Source organism: Chaetura pelagica, unplaced genomic scaffold, assembly GCF_000747805.2.
Source record: "Chaetura pelagica isolate M959 unplaced genomic scaffold, ChaPel_1.0 scaffold356, whole genome shotgun sequence".
In the NCBI taxonomy this organism is placed as follows: Eukaryota; Metazoa; Chordata; class Aves; order Apodiformes; family Apodidae; genus Chaetura; species Chaetura pelagica.
The window spans coordinates 7,465,982-7,479,688 of record NW_009953964.1 but is presented as its reverse complement, the minus strand read 5'-3'; the positions used below and the strand labels follow the sequence as shown (position 1 = coordinate 7,479,688).

The following is a 13,707-nucleotide window of genomic DNA, read 5'->3' as shown; positions in this document are numbered from 1 at the left end:
CTAAAGCAACACAGAGGTCATTTTAATTTTTCCTTTTCATGCTTTCACTTCCTGTGGAGATGACATTATCTTCAAGCATTCTCTTGTCCAGAGCAAGAAAACCCAACTACTTCCTGCCAATTCTGCTATGACAAGAAGACCTCAAACAATATTCTGTGACCTTACATTTCTAGCATCTTGCAGTGAATTACTAGATTAGTTTGGGTCAAAGTACTTCTGTCCCTAACAGCTGCTGATTTTTAAAGGAGGAAGCATGTCCGACTGACCTGGAATCGACGCATGTCTCGAGGGTTTCCTGCATTTTTTAGGCAATTTTGGTTACATTTGAGGAAAAATTTCAAGAAGAACCTGTGGAGAAAGAGAAATGGACATTAATGGCTTATAAACAGTACATACGAGCACAATGTAACATCTGCACATTTGGTTCAACAAAGCCTTATTTACATTAGTATTCACAACTCAGACAAAGTATCTCACTGATCATTCAAAGAGGGAGCAGAGCTTGTAAGGGCCCCAATCCAGAAAAATAAGTAAGCACATCTTAAACATTGAAGCAATATATTAATAGATCTCTTGTTTCAGAGGTATTAAAGTTTGCAGAGTCTGTCTATCATACTAAATGGCCAGCCTTGCTGTGTGATCCACAGCAGTAAGGAAGAGACATATATTTCAGCACATCAAAAATAGGAAAGAAAAATACCAGCCAAGAAAATTCCCTTAATGGGGTTTGGTTTTAGAAGTTCACCATCATGTGCAAATTTTGATTTAATACAAAAATACTGAAAATGTTCCATACAGTTGGAATCACCCTTCCACAGTTAAACCCAGTTTGTCCATAAAATTAATGCTCAAATAGTGGTTAGTGGGGGAGACCAAAACCCTGAGAGGAGAAGGGGGAAAGTCTTGGTTAAAAGACTGACTTCATGGAAAAATTAAATATTTTCAATGCAGTCTATTTCCTGACCATACACAGTTCAGTGAAGTAACTATATGACCCTGACATATATCTCTAAGAAAAGACATTGCATTTTATAAAGTCAAAGAAAAAAGCAAACATTTCACTGAAAATATTTCCTTCAGTGTTATGCATCAGTGGACTGTAAACGCATAAAGACAAGTCAATGAATAATAGTGGGTCTCAGATTCCAGGCTTCCTCCCTGAGAGCCAGAGTTTATCAACCTTTTGTTCCAGATAAACTACAGACTAAGGTCTACTAAAGCTCAGCTGTGCAAAACATAATCCTACAGCAAGTTTAAAACCTAGCACAACCAGGCAGAGCAGCATTACACTTGCAGTAACCATCAGTTGGCTAAGCAGAAGTTAATCTTTACTTTAAATCAGAAAGTTAACTTTTGCAAGCATTCATTTTTTAGCACCCAAACTGAATGCAAGGTCAGCAGAACTTGCACATGCTGCCATCAAGACAGATGAAACTGCAGGGTAAACAGCTTCAGAAAATCTCTTTTTGATGAGCAGCATTTCTGCCCTACTCTAGTTGTGATGCTGCCCCTCTGCCATGCAAGTTTGGGTGCTTCTTCCTCTGTGTCAAGGGACAAATTGAAACTACAAGGGACTGTTTTCAATCAGGAAAAGTAAGGTAATAAGGAGGATTACAAAATGTGACTCCTGGAATTATCAAGGACCGGATCTCCTAACCCACAAGGTCCCTTCTAGACCCATGCCCCTAATTAAGAGGAAACAATCAACATATAACAAACACCACCACACTTGAACAGGGGTTTGGATACACTGTGTTTGTTTACAGTAAAATAAAGAGCAGTGTATTTTCTCATCAAGCAGGTTCTGATATTCAAAACCAGAAAGTTGGTTGTACATGTGTGTGTCTTTTTAAGCCTCTAATGGCCAGCTGTGACAGCCTGACTCAGATTGTGTAGAAGGAGCTGTCAGCACAAATCTTGGCAACTCGAATCTAGACAACTGCTTGCCACCAGGCGAGGGTTTGTACTCATGCCAGAATGGATTTTGAGAGACAAGCAAATAGGGCATTAATTCTGCCAAAGAAAAATGAAAAGCAGGGAGAGTTCAGGATCTTACACTTCAGATGATGGCTTTCCTGTCAACAGCTCGTCATTTAGCTCATGAGCTATGAAGGGCACGGACATCAGATCCCTCTTGCCCTAAGCTGGCCCTGTCATGCAAAATGCTGGCAGGATCTGGAGACCACCTCTCTGCACGAGATTGCTTGCTGAAATAAAAAGCCTGGCCATCTGTTGGGAGGCAAAGACATCCCTGTCAGCTGGTGCCTTCAGCCTCAAACAGGCCCTTATGTGGCAAAACCTCTCGGAGCCACTCACTCTTTGGGGAGAAGCTGGTGCTAACCAAAGTTTGCCAGGGGATTTTTGGCAGCTTAGCCAAGTGCCAAGTCCAGCAGCTGCCTGCCTGGTCTGCCACAGCCCTGGAGCAACACCTTGGTCCCAAGTGAAGCTGGGACACAGGATAGTTAAAAATATCTGCACTGAAAGGAATTGTCAGCCACACAAATGTGGGAAGTGCTTTCCCAGTCTGTCTTTGCACAGTATACATGAACATGGGGCAATGGGGGCTTGACTGACTCAAGGGCCTTAAAAGAGATAGAAAGCTCTTTGTGAAGCTCTCTGCAGTAACACTGGGCCTTCCCTTCCCTCTTAAAGTCTGAGCTCATGTTTGCTCAAAGCTTGGAAAATCCATATGAAATACAAGAGTTGGCTCTTGGGGTCTGCAAACTGTAACCCAAAATTTCAAAGATTAAGTCCATTTGCCCTGTGATATCTCCCCCAAATTCAACAGAAGTTTCACCAAAATAAACTGCAGAAGAAATGAAACTCATCTATTTAAACTTACCAAAAAATGCCAGGCAAGCAAGCAGGCAAGCAAACAAAAGTGCCTTTGAATTAAATCAACTCCAGAAAAAAAAAATTAACTTAAAAAAACAACACTATTTTCAGAGGAACTTTTAAGACCCCGGGCTTACACAGCGAAGTTCACTCACTGCATTTTGAGTAAAAAGTCACCAGTTTATAGAACACGTTCTGCCAAGTGCCATATTTTTATGCTACTGAAAGACAAAACAAGCTATAGGCTACACTTTGTTTTGGAACACACCAGAGCTAGGGTCCCCTCTCAGCTACACAAAAGCACCCCCTGCTCATCTAGGCAAGAGCCAAGAGCTCCCGAGCTGGCACAGCACACGTCGGCTGATGGGCTCCTCTGCTCTGGCAGGACGGTGGATGTGAATAGATTAAGACAAGGGTAGAGTGGAGCAGTTTGATTCATGGGGTTCAGCCCAGTCTCTTGGTTCCTGCTTTAAAATGCTTGTTCAGGTGCCTTCTTCACCTCGAGTCCAGTCCTGCCAGCCTTGCTCATTACCAACACTTCACTCTGCAAATATTTCAGATTTAGATTGACAGGACTGGTCCAGGAGAAGTGCCAGAAGAGCTGAGCTCTTTGTAAGCATAAACTTCCATCCCCATTTGTTTGCATCTAACTTCTTCACAGTGGGTTATTTTTTTTTTTCAGTTCTAACTTTCTCCACATTTGGCAGGGCTGTATAGCATTAATACTAACCACAGAGGATATATAGCATTAATACTAACCACTGAGGTCTGAAATTCATTCCCAAGATGAAAAAAGTCTGCAAAACACAGGAGTGTCAATAAAATCTTCAACTTTAGCTCTCTTTCCAAACTTATGGGATTGCTGAACACCAGGCTCTTTTGCCACACAAGGCTCAGTCATCAATTATATGTGCTACCATTGAAAGTTGTTGGGGTTTTTTTTGCATGAATCAAACAAAATATGTTTTCTGACTCCCTTCCTGACTACTAACAACCCTGGCGTGAAGAGCATCCCAAGCCAGCTCCATGTGAGCCAGCTCAGGTCCAGAAACATGCTAACTTTCACAAAGCACTTGAATGTACTGACTTACAGTGCTATTAAACCAATGGCTGTGCTTCATTCCTTATCCCACAGACATATGGTTGGAGGGTATGGGAGTGCAGTTTTGGAGAAAACCAGTTCCTTTGAGATTACATTTAGGTGTCATAAGGTGCAGCTCAGTGCAGGCCGCAAAAACTAGTCAAAGAGCAAAGTTGCTGAACAGTTAATCCATGCCATGGCACTGTACTACTACAAATCTCTAAGTAACTACAAGGACCAATGAAGAAATAAAACCTTCAGTTAAATATAAACCTGCAGTGTGAATCCGACCCAAAATTAACTTGAACTTCTTTCTGCCAGGCATTAGCTCTAACAAATGCGTTATTGGCTCTTTTGGGAGTGTTCTCCCTTTTCTAACAACTTGATAGAAAAATCCTTTTTGGAGTTGAAGATATTTTTTTCTAACAAAACTGCTGCCTTCTCAAAACTATCTTGGTGTCAGCAGGACTGTGCTCTCACCATTACACTCTACTCCCTGCTGCCTTCCCATACTGTTACTCCAGCCTCCTGACACTGGCTTGCTTCTGCTCCCTCCATCCTTCTATTCCCCTCATCCAGCTGAGGGATCTAGCAAGCTCACTACCAGCTGGAGGTCACTCCATTTGTATAAAAGACTCCCTGCCGTTCATCACAGGCCATCTTGTCCACCAGACTGCAAACCCTTTGGGTTTGTGCAATACCCTCCCCAGCAGCATCCTGCTCTTTGTCACTGCTGACTACGTGAATGATTTAAATTATATAAATACAGCAGAAATGGAAATACAAGCAAGAAACATGTAGAAGGATTTTGTCCTCCTAGTTTTCTTGCCACTACCAATTAATATCCATGTTTATTAAAAATAAACTAAGAGTTAAATTAAAGAAAGCAAGCTCTGACATGATCTAGATTGGCTTCTCTGTCACTCCCCTGAAGGAAATGTAAATGAACTCAAACATGAAGGTTTAGCAGTAGGATTTTCTCGCCATTGCCACAATAAATATGTCTGTGGAAGGAGAAAAAAAAATAGTTGGAAAGAAGACCTGCTGCATTCCTGATGCTGAAGAAAAGCTTGTTTGTTCCCGATACATTGGAGAAGTTGTTCAAGAACAGTTCATCCATGTGAAAATACAGCAGCTGTCGTGCTGCCAAGGTCAGCCAGACCAATGGCTATCCAGAAAGTCAGTGCTGGTTATACAACTTAAACTCAGCTAAGGCAAACAAAGTGGACAAAATGCACCTTTTCTGAGGTCTGAACACATTTGACAGAAGAGGGCAAGTTTAGGTTCCTGGATGAAATGCAGCAGTAAGTATATGTGGGTTTGTAAAAATTAGTAAAACCAAAATACATGGGCCAGTGCAATAATTAGCAACCGTCCATCAGATAAAAGGATTGCATGCCCATTCTGTATGACATACCAATTCAGCAGAGTACTGAATATGTGCATAAATTTAAATACACAAGCAGTACTGATGTAGACAAAGGTACTAGTCACACACTTCAGCACCTCGCAGAACCAGCTCTGCTGTCAGCGTATCTCCTCTCTTTAGTTGTCCTCCCAGGAAAAGAGGATGCTGGAGATGTGACACTACAAACACAATTGTCTCAAACAGTATCCGTTGGCAATTTTATCTTGGGTGAAAACCTGGCATATTGAGAAGTACTGAAGTTAATGTAGAGGTGAGTCCACAGGTCACCAAGAGGCAGACAGTGCACACACTTCAAACCTTTCATTTGCTGCTTTGGGGTTTTCTATGCACTTTCCACTCACTGCTCTCTTCCTCAACTAGTAACTCCTACTGCACCTACTGGTAACTAGATCTAGTTAGTAATTTGCCACTAAAATAAAAACACAGAGAATATGCATCCCTTAATGCAATTTTATTTGGAAAAGGAAATAATAAAAATGTAGAAATGTCCCTTTAGAAATTTCAGGACAAAGTTAATATTTTTTCCTTTTGATATGACTCTTCTAATAAAAACTCCTACTTTACAATGGGAAATTTCCAACTTTTAAAAAATCAAGCTAAAATCATTTAATTTTATAAAAATAAATATAATTTCTTGAAATTTCCAACATTTTAAAAACTGACTTGAAGAGACACTTTTTTATTCCACTTTTTTTTGGAGAAAAATTTCAAAATAATGGAATTTCCTACAATGCAGAAAATCTGAACTTAGCCCATCTCTACTAATAAGTGCAGAAAAAGGAGGGGGGAAATATTCCTAGCATTTAAGATAGGAAGATCTTTATTTACCAAATTGATTTTTGCAATGTTTTATTTTTGTTGTTGTTGTTCTTCTTTCCTCACAGACTTTTTCCACATACAACTAACTGGTCATGTCAGGTACCTTATTCACAAAAGAAAAATTGAGGCTTACACTGAGATTTACCAGCATGAGGCTGTGCATGGAAATCAAATAAAGGCATGAGGAAAACCTCCTATTACCCACATGTTCACAGCTGGATTTTACTTGGCTCTTTAGTCAATAAACAGCAGTATCTACCTTTTGTGGCATTTTTACAACAGGAAATTTATTCTGCAGAAGAGAAATTAAACACCAGATACAGCCATCTAACTCTCTTCTAAACATAACCTTCTTGAGTTGCCTAACATCCTAATTAGGACCAAAAAAAACCCCAGATCTGCACTCCTCGTATTCAGTGTTCTCAGTGATTTAAAATGGAAGCAGAATCAGACCTGTATTTTGCATTTATGGGATGCTAAATAATTCAGTGGCTTTAAAACAAATAAAATAAAATAAAAATAAATAATAAAAAAGCCTGGAAAATTATTTATTTTACTAGAAAATATATACCTCTTCCTGAACTAAAGAAAAGGTCCAGGAAAGGCAAAATGACACAGAGAATAAACCTCAAGCAGTCAGAGTCTATTGACTGAGATTCTTCAGACAATGCCATAGTAATAGAAATAGAATAGTCTAGGCTATTTTTGTGAACTTGCTCTGACTCCTGGAGCCAGCATTGCCAGGCTTTGCTGGTATCAATACAGTAAATATTCAGCTCAGCACAGCAAGTAACTGAGGAGGCACCCACAGAATCACCAAATCAGAAGGTAGAACTGCCCAAAAAAGCCTTAAATTACTCACTGCTTGCTTCACCAAGTGTTCCCAGTCACTTTTCCTCAGGTCTGTGTGTTCTGCACAGTGAAGCACAGCATACCAATTTTTCATCTTGCATCTTTTGGACTTCTCTAGCTCGCTGATACTATCTGAGCTAAAATGCATCAGAGGAATTTAGAGCAGTTTGGGAAAGTATGTTTGGCATTTTCTCCAATGAATGAGTTAAAACCCCAGAGAGTCTGTTTTGGTTTCTTCTTCCAGATTTTAATAAGAAAAGAAAGAGAATACCACCAAAAAACAACATCACAAAACAAAATTAAAAATAGTCCAGAGGCAGATTTGAGTGCTCAGTTTTCTGTAATTTAATTTTGCCCCCAGGTCTGATGTTTTAATATTTTTTTTTCCTTAAAGTAGTGAAAATCTGAATTTTCTTTTATCTCCTTACTTGTGTCCAGCTCCATTATCTAAATTTTTTATTACATTTGAACTATAGCTGCCTCCCTATCACAAAAAAAAAAAAAAAAAAAAAAAAAAAAAAAAAAAAAAAAAAAAAAAAAAAAAAAAAAAAAAAAAAAAAAAAAAAAAAAAAAAAAAAAAAAAAAAAAAGAGCTGGAAGGAATTTATGCCATCTGTGTACAGAGTACACACAGTGTATTTGGTTTATGACAGCAAGATGCAAGATAACTGAACACACACACATCCTTTACATTATATTGATACAAACAGCACTGGGAGATAAGCAGTGGAGTGGACACACACCCGTGCCCCACACACAGCTCCTGTTGTTAGCACAGAAGCCTCCCAAGCTCTGCCTTTCTTTATATGCTTCAAATCACAGACTTCTTTACGAGCTGATGGGCCAGTGCTTTAGATGAAACCGTGACAGACTCTCCAGCATCAGAATGCTTCATAATCAAGTGAACAGTCACACAGCCAACAGGATTTATCCTTATTTACTTAAAGAACTAACTCCATTTCACCCCTGTTTCAACATTCAAACACTAGGATATAAAAGTGGGTTAACTACTTCTAATTTTTACTGAAGATGCTAGACCCCAGTCATTGGAAAAAATACAATCCAGCTCTACAGTCTGTCATAGTTCACACAATGCCATTGAATTAGCAGGCCTCCCAGCATCATCCTTCTGCTAGAAGAACCTCTGTTCAGTGTAAGTGATGACAGAGAACAGCATTACTGTTATTGCAATACAATATCCCTATTTGGTTGCCTGCTACCCCAAGGTAAACTACTGTAACTTTAGCATGGTTACCAAAAAGCATCAGCAGTATCAAAGTCACAGTATGTTGGAAAGCAGTGCTAATCCAGTCATCTGAAGCTGGTTTTCCCAGAGCAGGCATGGGACCCTAAAACCTGTCACCTTCAGCTGAGGATGCTGATGACATCACATTTCTTTCATCAGCTTACTAAGATATAATGATTCACATGGTAAACATTCAATGAGTAGGAAACACAGTTCCCACCTTTCCTTTGATCAGGCCCATTTAAATCACCTGCAAGTAAAACTGAGCATAATTTGCCTGCACATACAATAATTTATGATTCCTCAAACAACCTAACATAAATAATACCCTTAAATAACATTGATGCACCGGTGCTATCACCTGAACTCTTGAAACCCAGAGAGTCAGGCTATTGAAAGGATGAGTGTTCCCTTCCAGCCAGAGTCTGAGCCTTGAAGCCACTGAGAAAAGTTTCTGCACAAACTGAGGTGCAGTGCTTCTCAAAACCCATTGGAGCAGGTGTATCCCTGAACAGTTACACTAGGTGTAGACACTGTTACAACAGTGTTCCTTACAACAGTGTTCCCTCCCAAGACCTGGCTCAGAACCTGCTCCATTTTGTTTTCAAGATTATTCTTCTTCTATGGGGAACTTAACTTTCCTGACCCATTGAGTAATTGCAAAGAAATATTTGGGAAGTCTCAATATGGTGAAGCTTGGTAATATCTCTTCCAAAGACAACTTATGCCACAAAAAAGCAAATGAAGAGTTGTTTTCAAGTAAAGTAGCAGCAGTGAAGAAAATATGCAGTAACTTAAAGTTATTAAAAACTGACTTTTAAGAACTTTAAAACAAAATTAAACTAGGAACTCGGTCAGAGTCAGTAACAGAGAACAACGTGACAGAGATTCTGCTGGGAGCTGTGATTTTACTTTTTGTAATAACCTCTTTTTATGATGTCTTGAGAAATTAAAAAAAAACCAAACAACACAACAACCACCACAACAAAACAAACCAAAAACCAGCGACAGTTTAAATGAGTCTTTTAAAGAAACTAATAAGGATGAGTCTAGAATTGGCTGCCCAGAAAATAATACATATATAAGCAAGTTTATATTTATACAAAAGATCAAGCACAAAAAATGCTGTGGAAGAAAGTCAAGCAGTACCCTCAGCTCCTGCCCACAAACTTGACATTCCATCCAGGGGTTCCCATTGTTTCAAGATATTTAAGAGAATAAATCCCACACTTCCTTTGCCAGCAGGGAGCTCTGGCCATGAGGACAGGAGCCAGAGTACAGTTACTATTTTGAGTGCTGGAAGGAAGCAAGAGCTGTTCTGTGGAAAGGCAGAGGCACTTTGTTTGAGCTGTGCATGTGGTAATTCAACAAGAGAAGATATTCCAGGGGTGTTCGAAGGGGATGATGAACTGGCTCTAGGTATAAAAAGTTGCAGAATATTTTTGTGTGTGCATGGGCAAGCAACCCAGACACTGTAAAATTTATTGCAAGTCACCACAGAAGTGGAAGACTGAAAGAGAAAGAGGAAAATAAAGCTTTTGGTGCAATGGAGAAGAGGACCACGGAGACATCATCCATAAATACTGCATTTGTGCTACCTTTAACATAACACAGGAAAAACTTAATTAATCTTAGAAATAATTACCTCTGCAGCAGACATGTATGATCAAATCATATCTGCCTATAGCATAAGCTTTGGATTAAGTATTTCAGAGCTTTTCTTAAAGCAAAAAAGTTGAAATACCTTATCCTTTCTAGAACACACACGTGTCACTAATGAAAAGACTGAAATCTTTTAAGAGAATTGGCTAAACAACATGAATGTAGATTAGAAGATGAGGATCTGATATCAGACATCAATATAAATCTAGAGAAAACATGAACTTCCATCTTTTCTAGTGAGTTGAGTTTCCAGAGCCAGAGTTAACTAATACAGGAAATAAAAACACAGCCATAAGCCCAAAGGTTTGACGAACCTCATTTGCTGAGCACACAATATCAAGTCAAAAATCCCTGCTTAATCTCAAAAAAATTAAAATAAAAATAGAGAGAATTTGAAGAAACACTGTGCAGTGCCAATAACAAACTTATCAGCAGACACGTGTTAGACAACATGCTACAATACCCTCATATCAACCTGTCAACAATAACCACCAACTCACAGACAACCCTGACAAAATAATACTCAGGGCTTGATTCAAAATGAAGAGGAAAATACAGTTAAATGCACACTATCTAAACAAGTTGTATGTGACTTTGGGGCCTATTAAATGAAATAATATTGTTTAAAGTTCAGGAGTATTAATAATTCTGATTACAACTGAATGACAAAGTTCCTATTCTCAAGTTTCCTTCCACTGTGCAGAGTAACTATGGCAAGTACAAGATGATTGCATTGTTCCTGCTCCTGCAGTGAAGCTTTTCTGCCATTCTGGAGCTTCAGCACTACCTGTCTACAGCCAGATTCAGCCTTGACACCTTCTGAGTCCTCCACCAACTTTTTGAACAGAGTAAGTTCATGTATATAAAGAGGCAGGTGTTGCTCACTGTATTTAGGAGAGCATGAAGATCCCTTCATCAAAAAGATTCCTGATGCTCAGTACAAGCCGCTGGCTGGAACTAGCAAAGACACTAAGGATAAAACTTTCATCCTTGCAGTAAGTGTCTTGGGACTTGTTATGCCTACAGGTGGCCAGACACTTGACTTTGCGTCTCTCCTGAAAGACAGCACCTCCAGCAAGGCACTACTCCCTAGTGTGACACCTCTTCAGTAGCATCTAAAAGGGAAGCATACCTCCTACTGAGTCACCAAACACTGCTTCCCACAGTAGTGAGGTTTTTCCTTAGAGGGCTCTTCTTTTAAAATAAAAATTCTCAGTCTAGTGATGCAGTGCCAATAACTCCATGTGCTTTTGCTTTTGTATATTCTGAAGGTTGCTTTTAAGAAATGGTTTTCATTATACAACAGGTTACAGCCAAGTGATGTGTCACAAGTTTTGAACTGATCATTTTTTTGCAGCTGGACATGGTCTTCTTGATCTTCACCCAGTCACTCAGAAGGCTCATTCTAGTGTCACCTACATGTGTCTTTAAAGCAAGAGTTTAATACAACATGGACTTCTTGCTACCAGTTTTACCTTATTTTTTTTTAAATTCCACTTTGAAAGATCATAAAATAATGGGGGAAAAAAACATATTTCCCTTTAATCAGAGGAATCTTTGTATTGAGTTGTAGGCACTAATGCATCTCAGATATGGAAAACCAAGAATGAAAGTGCAGTTGGCAACTGAAATGCCTTGCCTTCATCCCATGGAGACATGCTTTTAAGACAATCAGGCAGAAAATATTCTGGAATTTTAGACATCTTAATAGTTTCAAGTACTGATGACTTCAAGCCAAAACCCCAAATTGGAAAGTTCCTGAGCTCTGGGCAACATTCATCCTGCAGCTGTAGAAGACAGAAACAAATTCATATGGAAACACGCACACCTTTTGTGAAGTTCTAACTTGGGGTTGGCACCTGACCAGAAATAACCAGGTCAGATCCCAACTTGGAGATCTGACCTCAGAACCAACAAGTCTCTAGAATAAAATGGAAATGTCTTCCTGAATTCCAAGAGAGGCTGTTGTCTCTCACTTGTTGTACTATCTTTTTCCAAACAATCTCCACCCATTACTTCTGAAAGGACATTAGCAAATGGCACCCCTTAGGCTGTATAAATCTCTGCAGAAGGAACAGCACAATTTTTCTCCCATCACAAACCTTCCAGTCTAACACTTGACAGCCTAGATCAGGTGCTGTCCAAACATTTATTAAAACATTTTAAATGATGAATATATCCAATTATTACTATTAATGCAGCTAATACTGACTAATGAGGGGGAAACATACTAGCTTGTGTCCCACAATTCATTACCCTTGCCTTGTCAACAATTCAAAGCCCAAAACCTAATCATCCATACCGGGCCCTGTTATATTTCACACGTCACATTTAATAAGTCACTCAGTGCCTATAAATTAATGTAACATGTCGGCGTTTATGAGCGCGGCTTTGTCGCTGTTAACAAATGATGTGCTGGCCTGGGCTGCTGCAGCTCAGCAGTGACGAATGAGGGAGGATGATTTCTCTCCAAACTATAAACTCCAGGCTGGGGAGCAACACAGATACACCTACACACATGGGCACACCTGTGCACACACATGTACACACACACTGTGTACGGAAATAGTACAAAGAACGTGCACCCGCACTTGCTTTTATAAGTGTATTTCATACCTTTCGATGCAGAATATTTTTCAGTCTAGTCACATTTATAAAAATATAACATACCTATTCATACATGCATATATATGCACACTAGATACTGCACAGTACTATAGGAATGTATACACAACTCTTCAGCAAGCTTACTAAAAACATATCCACTGCAATGAATCAGGCTACAATGTCACTTGCACTAGTTTAAGCCAAGCAAGTTTCTAGAACAATACCCCACATACAGGTGGGGTTAAGCCAGTTCTACAATTCATCTTAACACCTGTAGTATTTCCATGCTTAGTGCTTCCATAGGCAACCACAGCCTGAAACAGAAATGAAACACTGTATACTTGTATTGCGAATTGTGATGCTAAACTGCAGGTGAGTGGCATGGCACCAATAGCTTCTTTTCTTTTTCTTGAGTAAAACTTCTTTTGGTTTCTTGGGTTTGTTTTTTTGTTTGTTTTGTTTTTATTAGGAATTATGAATAATATATAACTTAGGATATTAAAGCCACATAATACATAATAAAATAAAAAATGAGCATGTGATATACATGTATTTTTCAACATGCTTCTTCCTATTATCCTGCAAGTAGTGTAAGGATTGGAAAGTAACAGGGAAAATGTCAGCATCTTTTTGGTTACTTTGGTTACAGATGTGGCAAGTTCAGAATTGATGAAAGACATCTGGATCTACATATGGCTGCACTAAGTACTATATACAGTAATAAAACTCCATGTTGCAAATGCACACTGTGGCCGGGAGCAAAGTTGTCACTGGAAGCAGCTTTTATAGATCTCAACTGGTTTGTCAGCAGCAGAGGAAGACAGATAAGGAAAGGACCTCTGAGAACTGAGCCCCTAGGAAAGCTGAATTTTATCAAATCACAGACCAGAACTCCAGTTTTCACTTTGTAAAAGCTTTCCCAATGGTAATGCCAGTTTTATCCTTGTTCTCTTTTACATCAATGATGTATCCCGTGTTACAGAAACAGATTCCTTATGAAACAAAACATATTCTAATACATGCAATAATTTGAAAAGTTTAACTGAGATGTGAATGCATTGGTGATGAGCTCAGAGCCACTCTGGGAGTGATAGATCTGACTGTAAATTTTCTGGGTACTTTTTTTGCGTCTGTTGGGAAATGACAGCCTGTAAAAAAGAAACTTTTGAGGGAAAGA

At 39.2% G+C, this 13,707-nt stretch overlaps 1 protein-coding gene across 1 annotated transcript in view; it reads right to left on the bottom strand.

Annotated features, from left to right (window-relative positions):
- Window positions 1–13,707, bottom strand: part of EBF1 (early B-cell factor 1) — a 277,549-nt gene that overhangs the window by 101,232 nt on the left and 162,610 nt on the right. The window contains exon 5 of the mRNA XM_010002115.1: window positions 267–348. Coding sequence (XP_010000417.1) covers window positions 267–348 — 82 coding nt within the window. The remainder of the gene's footprint in view (window positions 1–266; window positions 349–13,707) is intronic.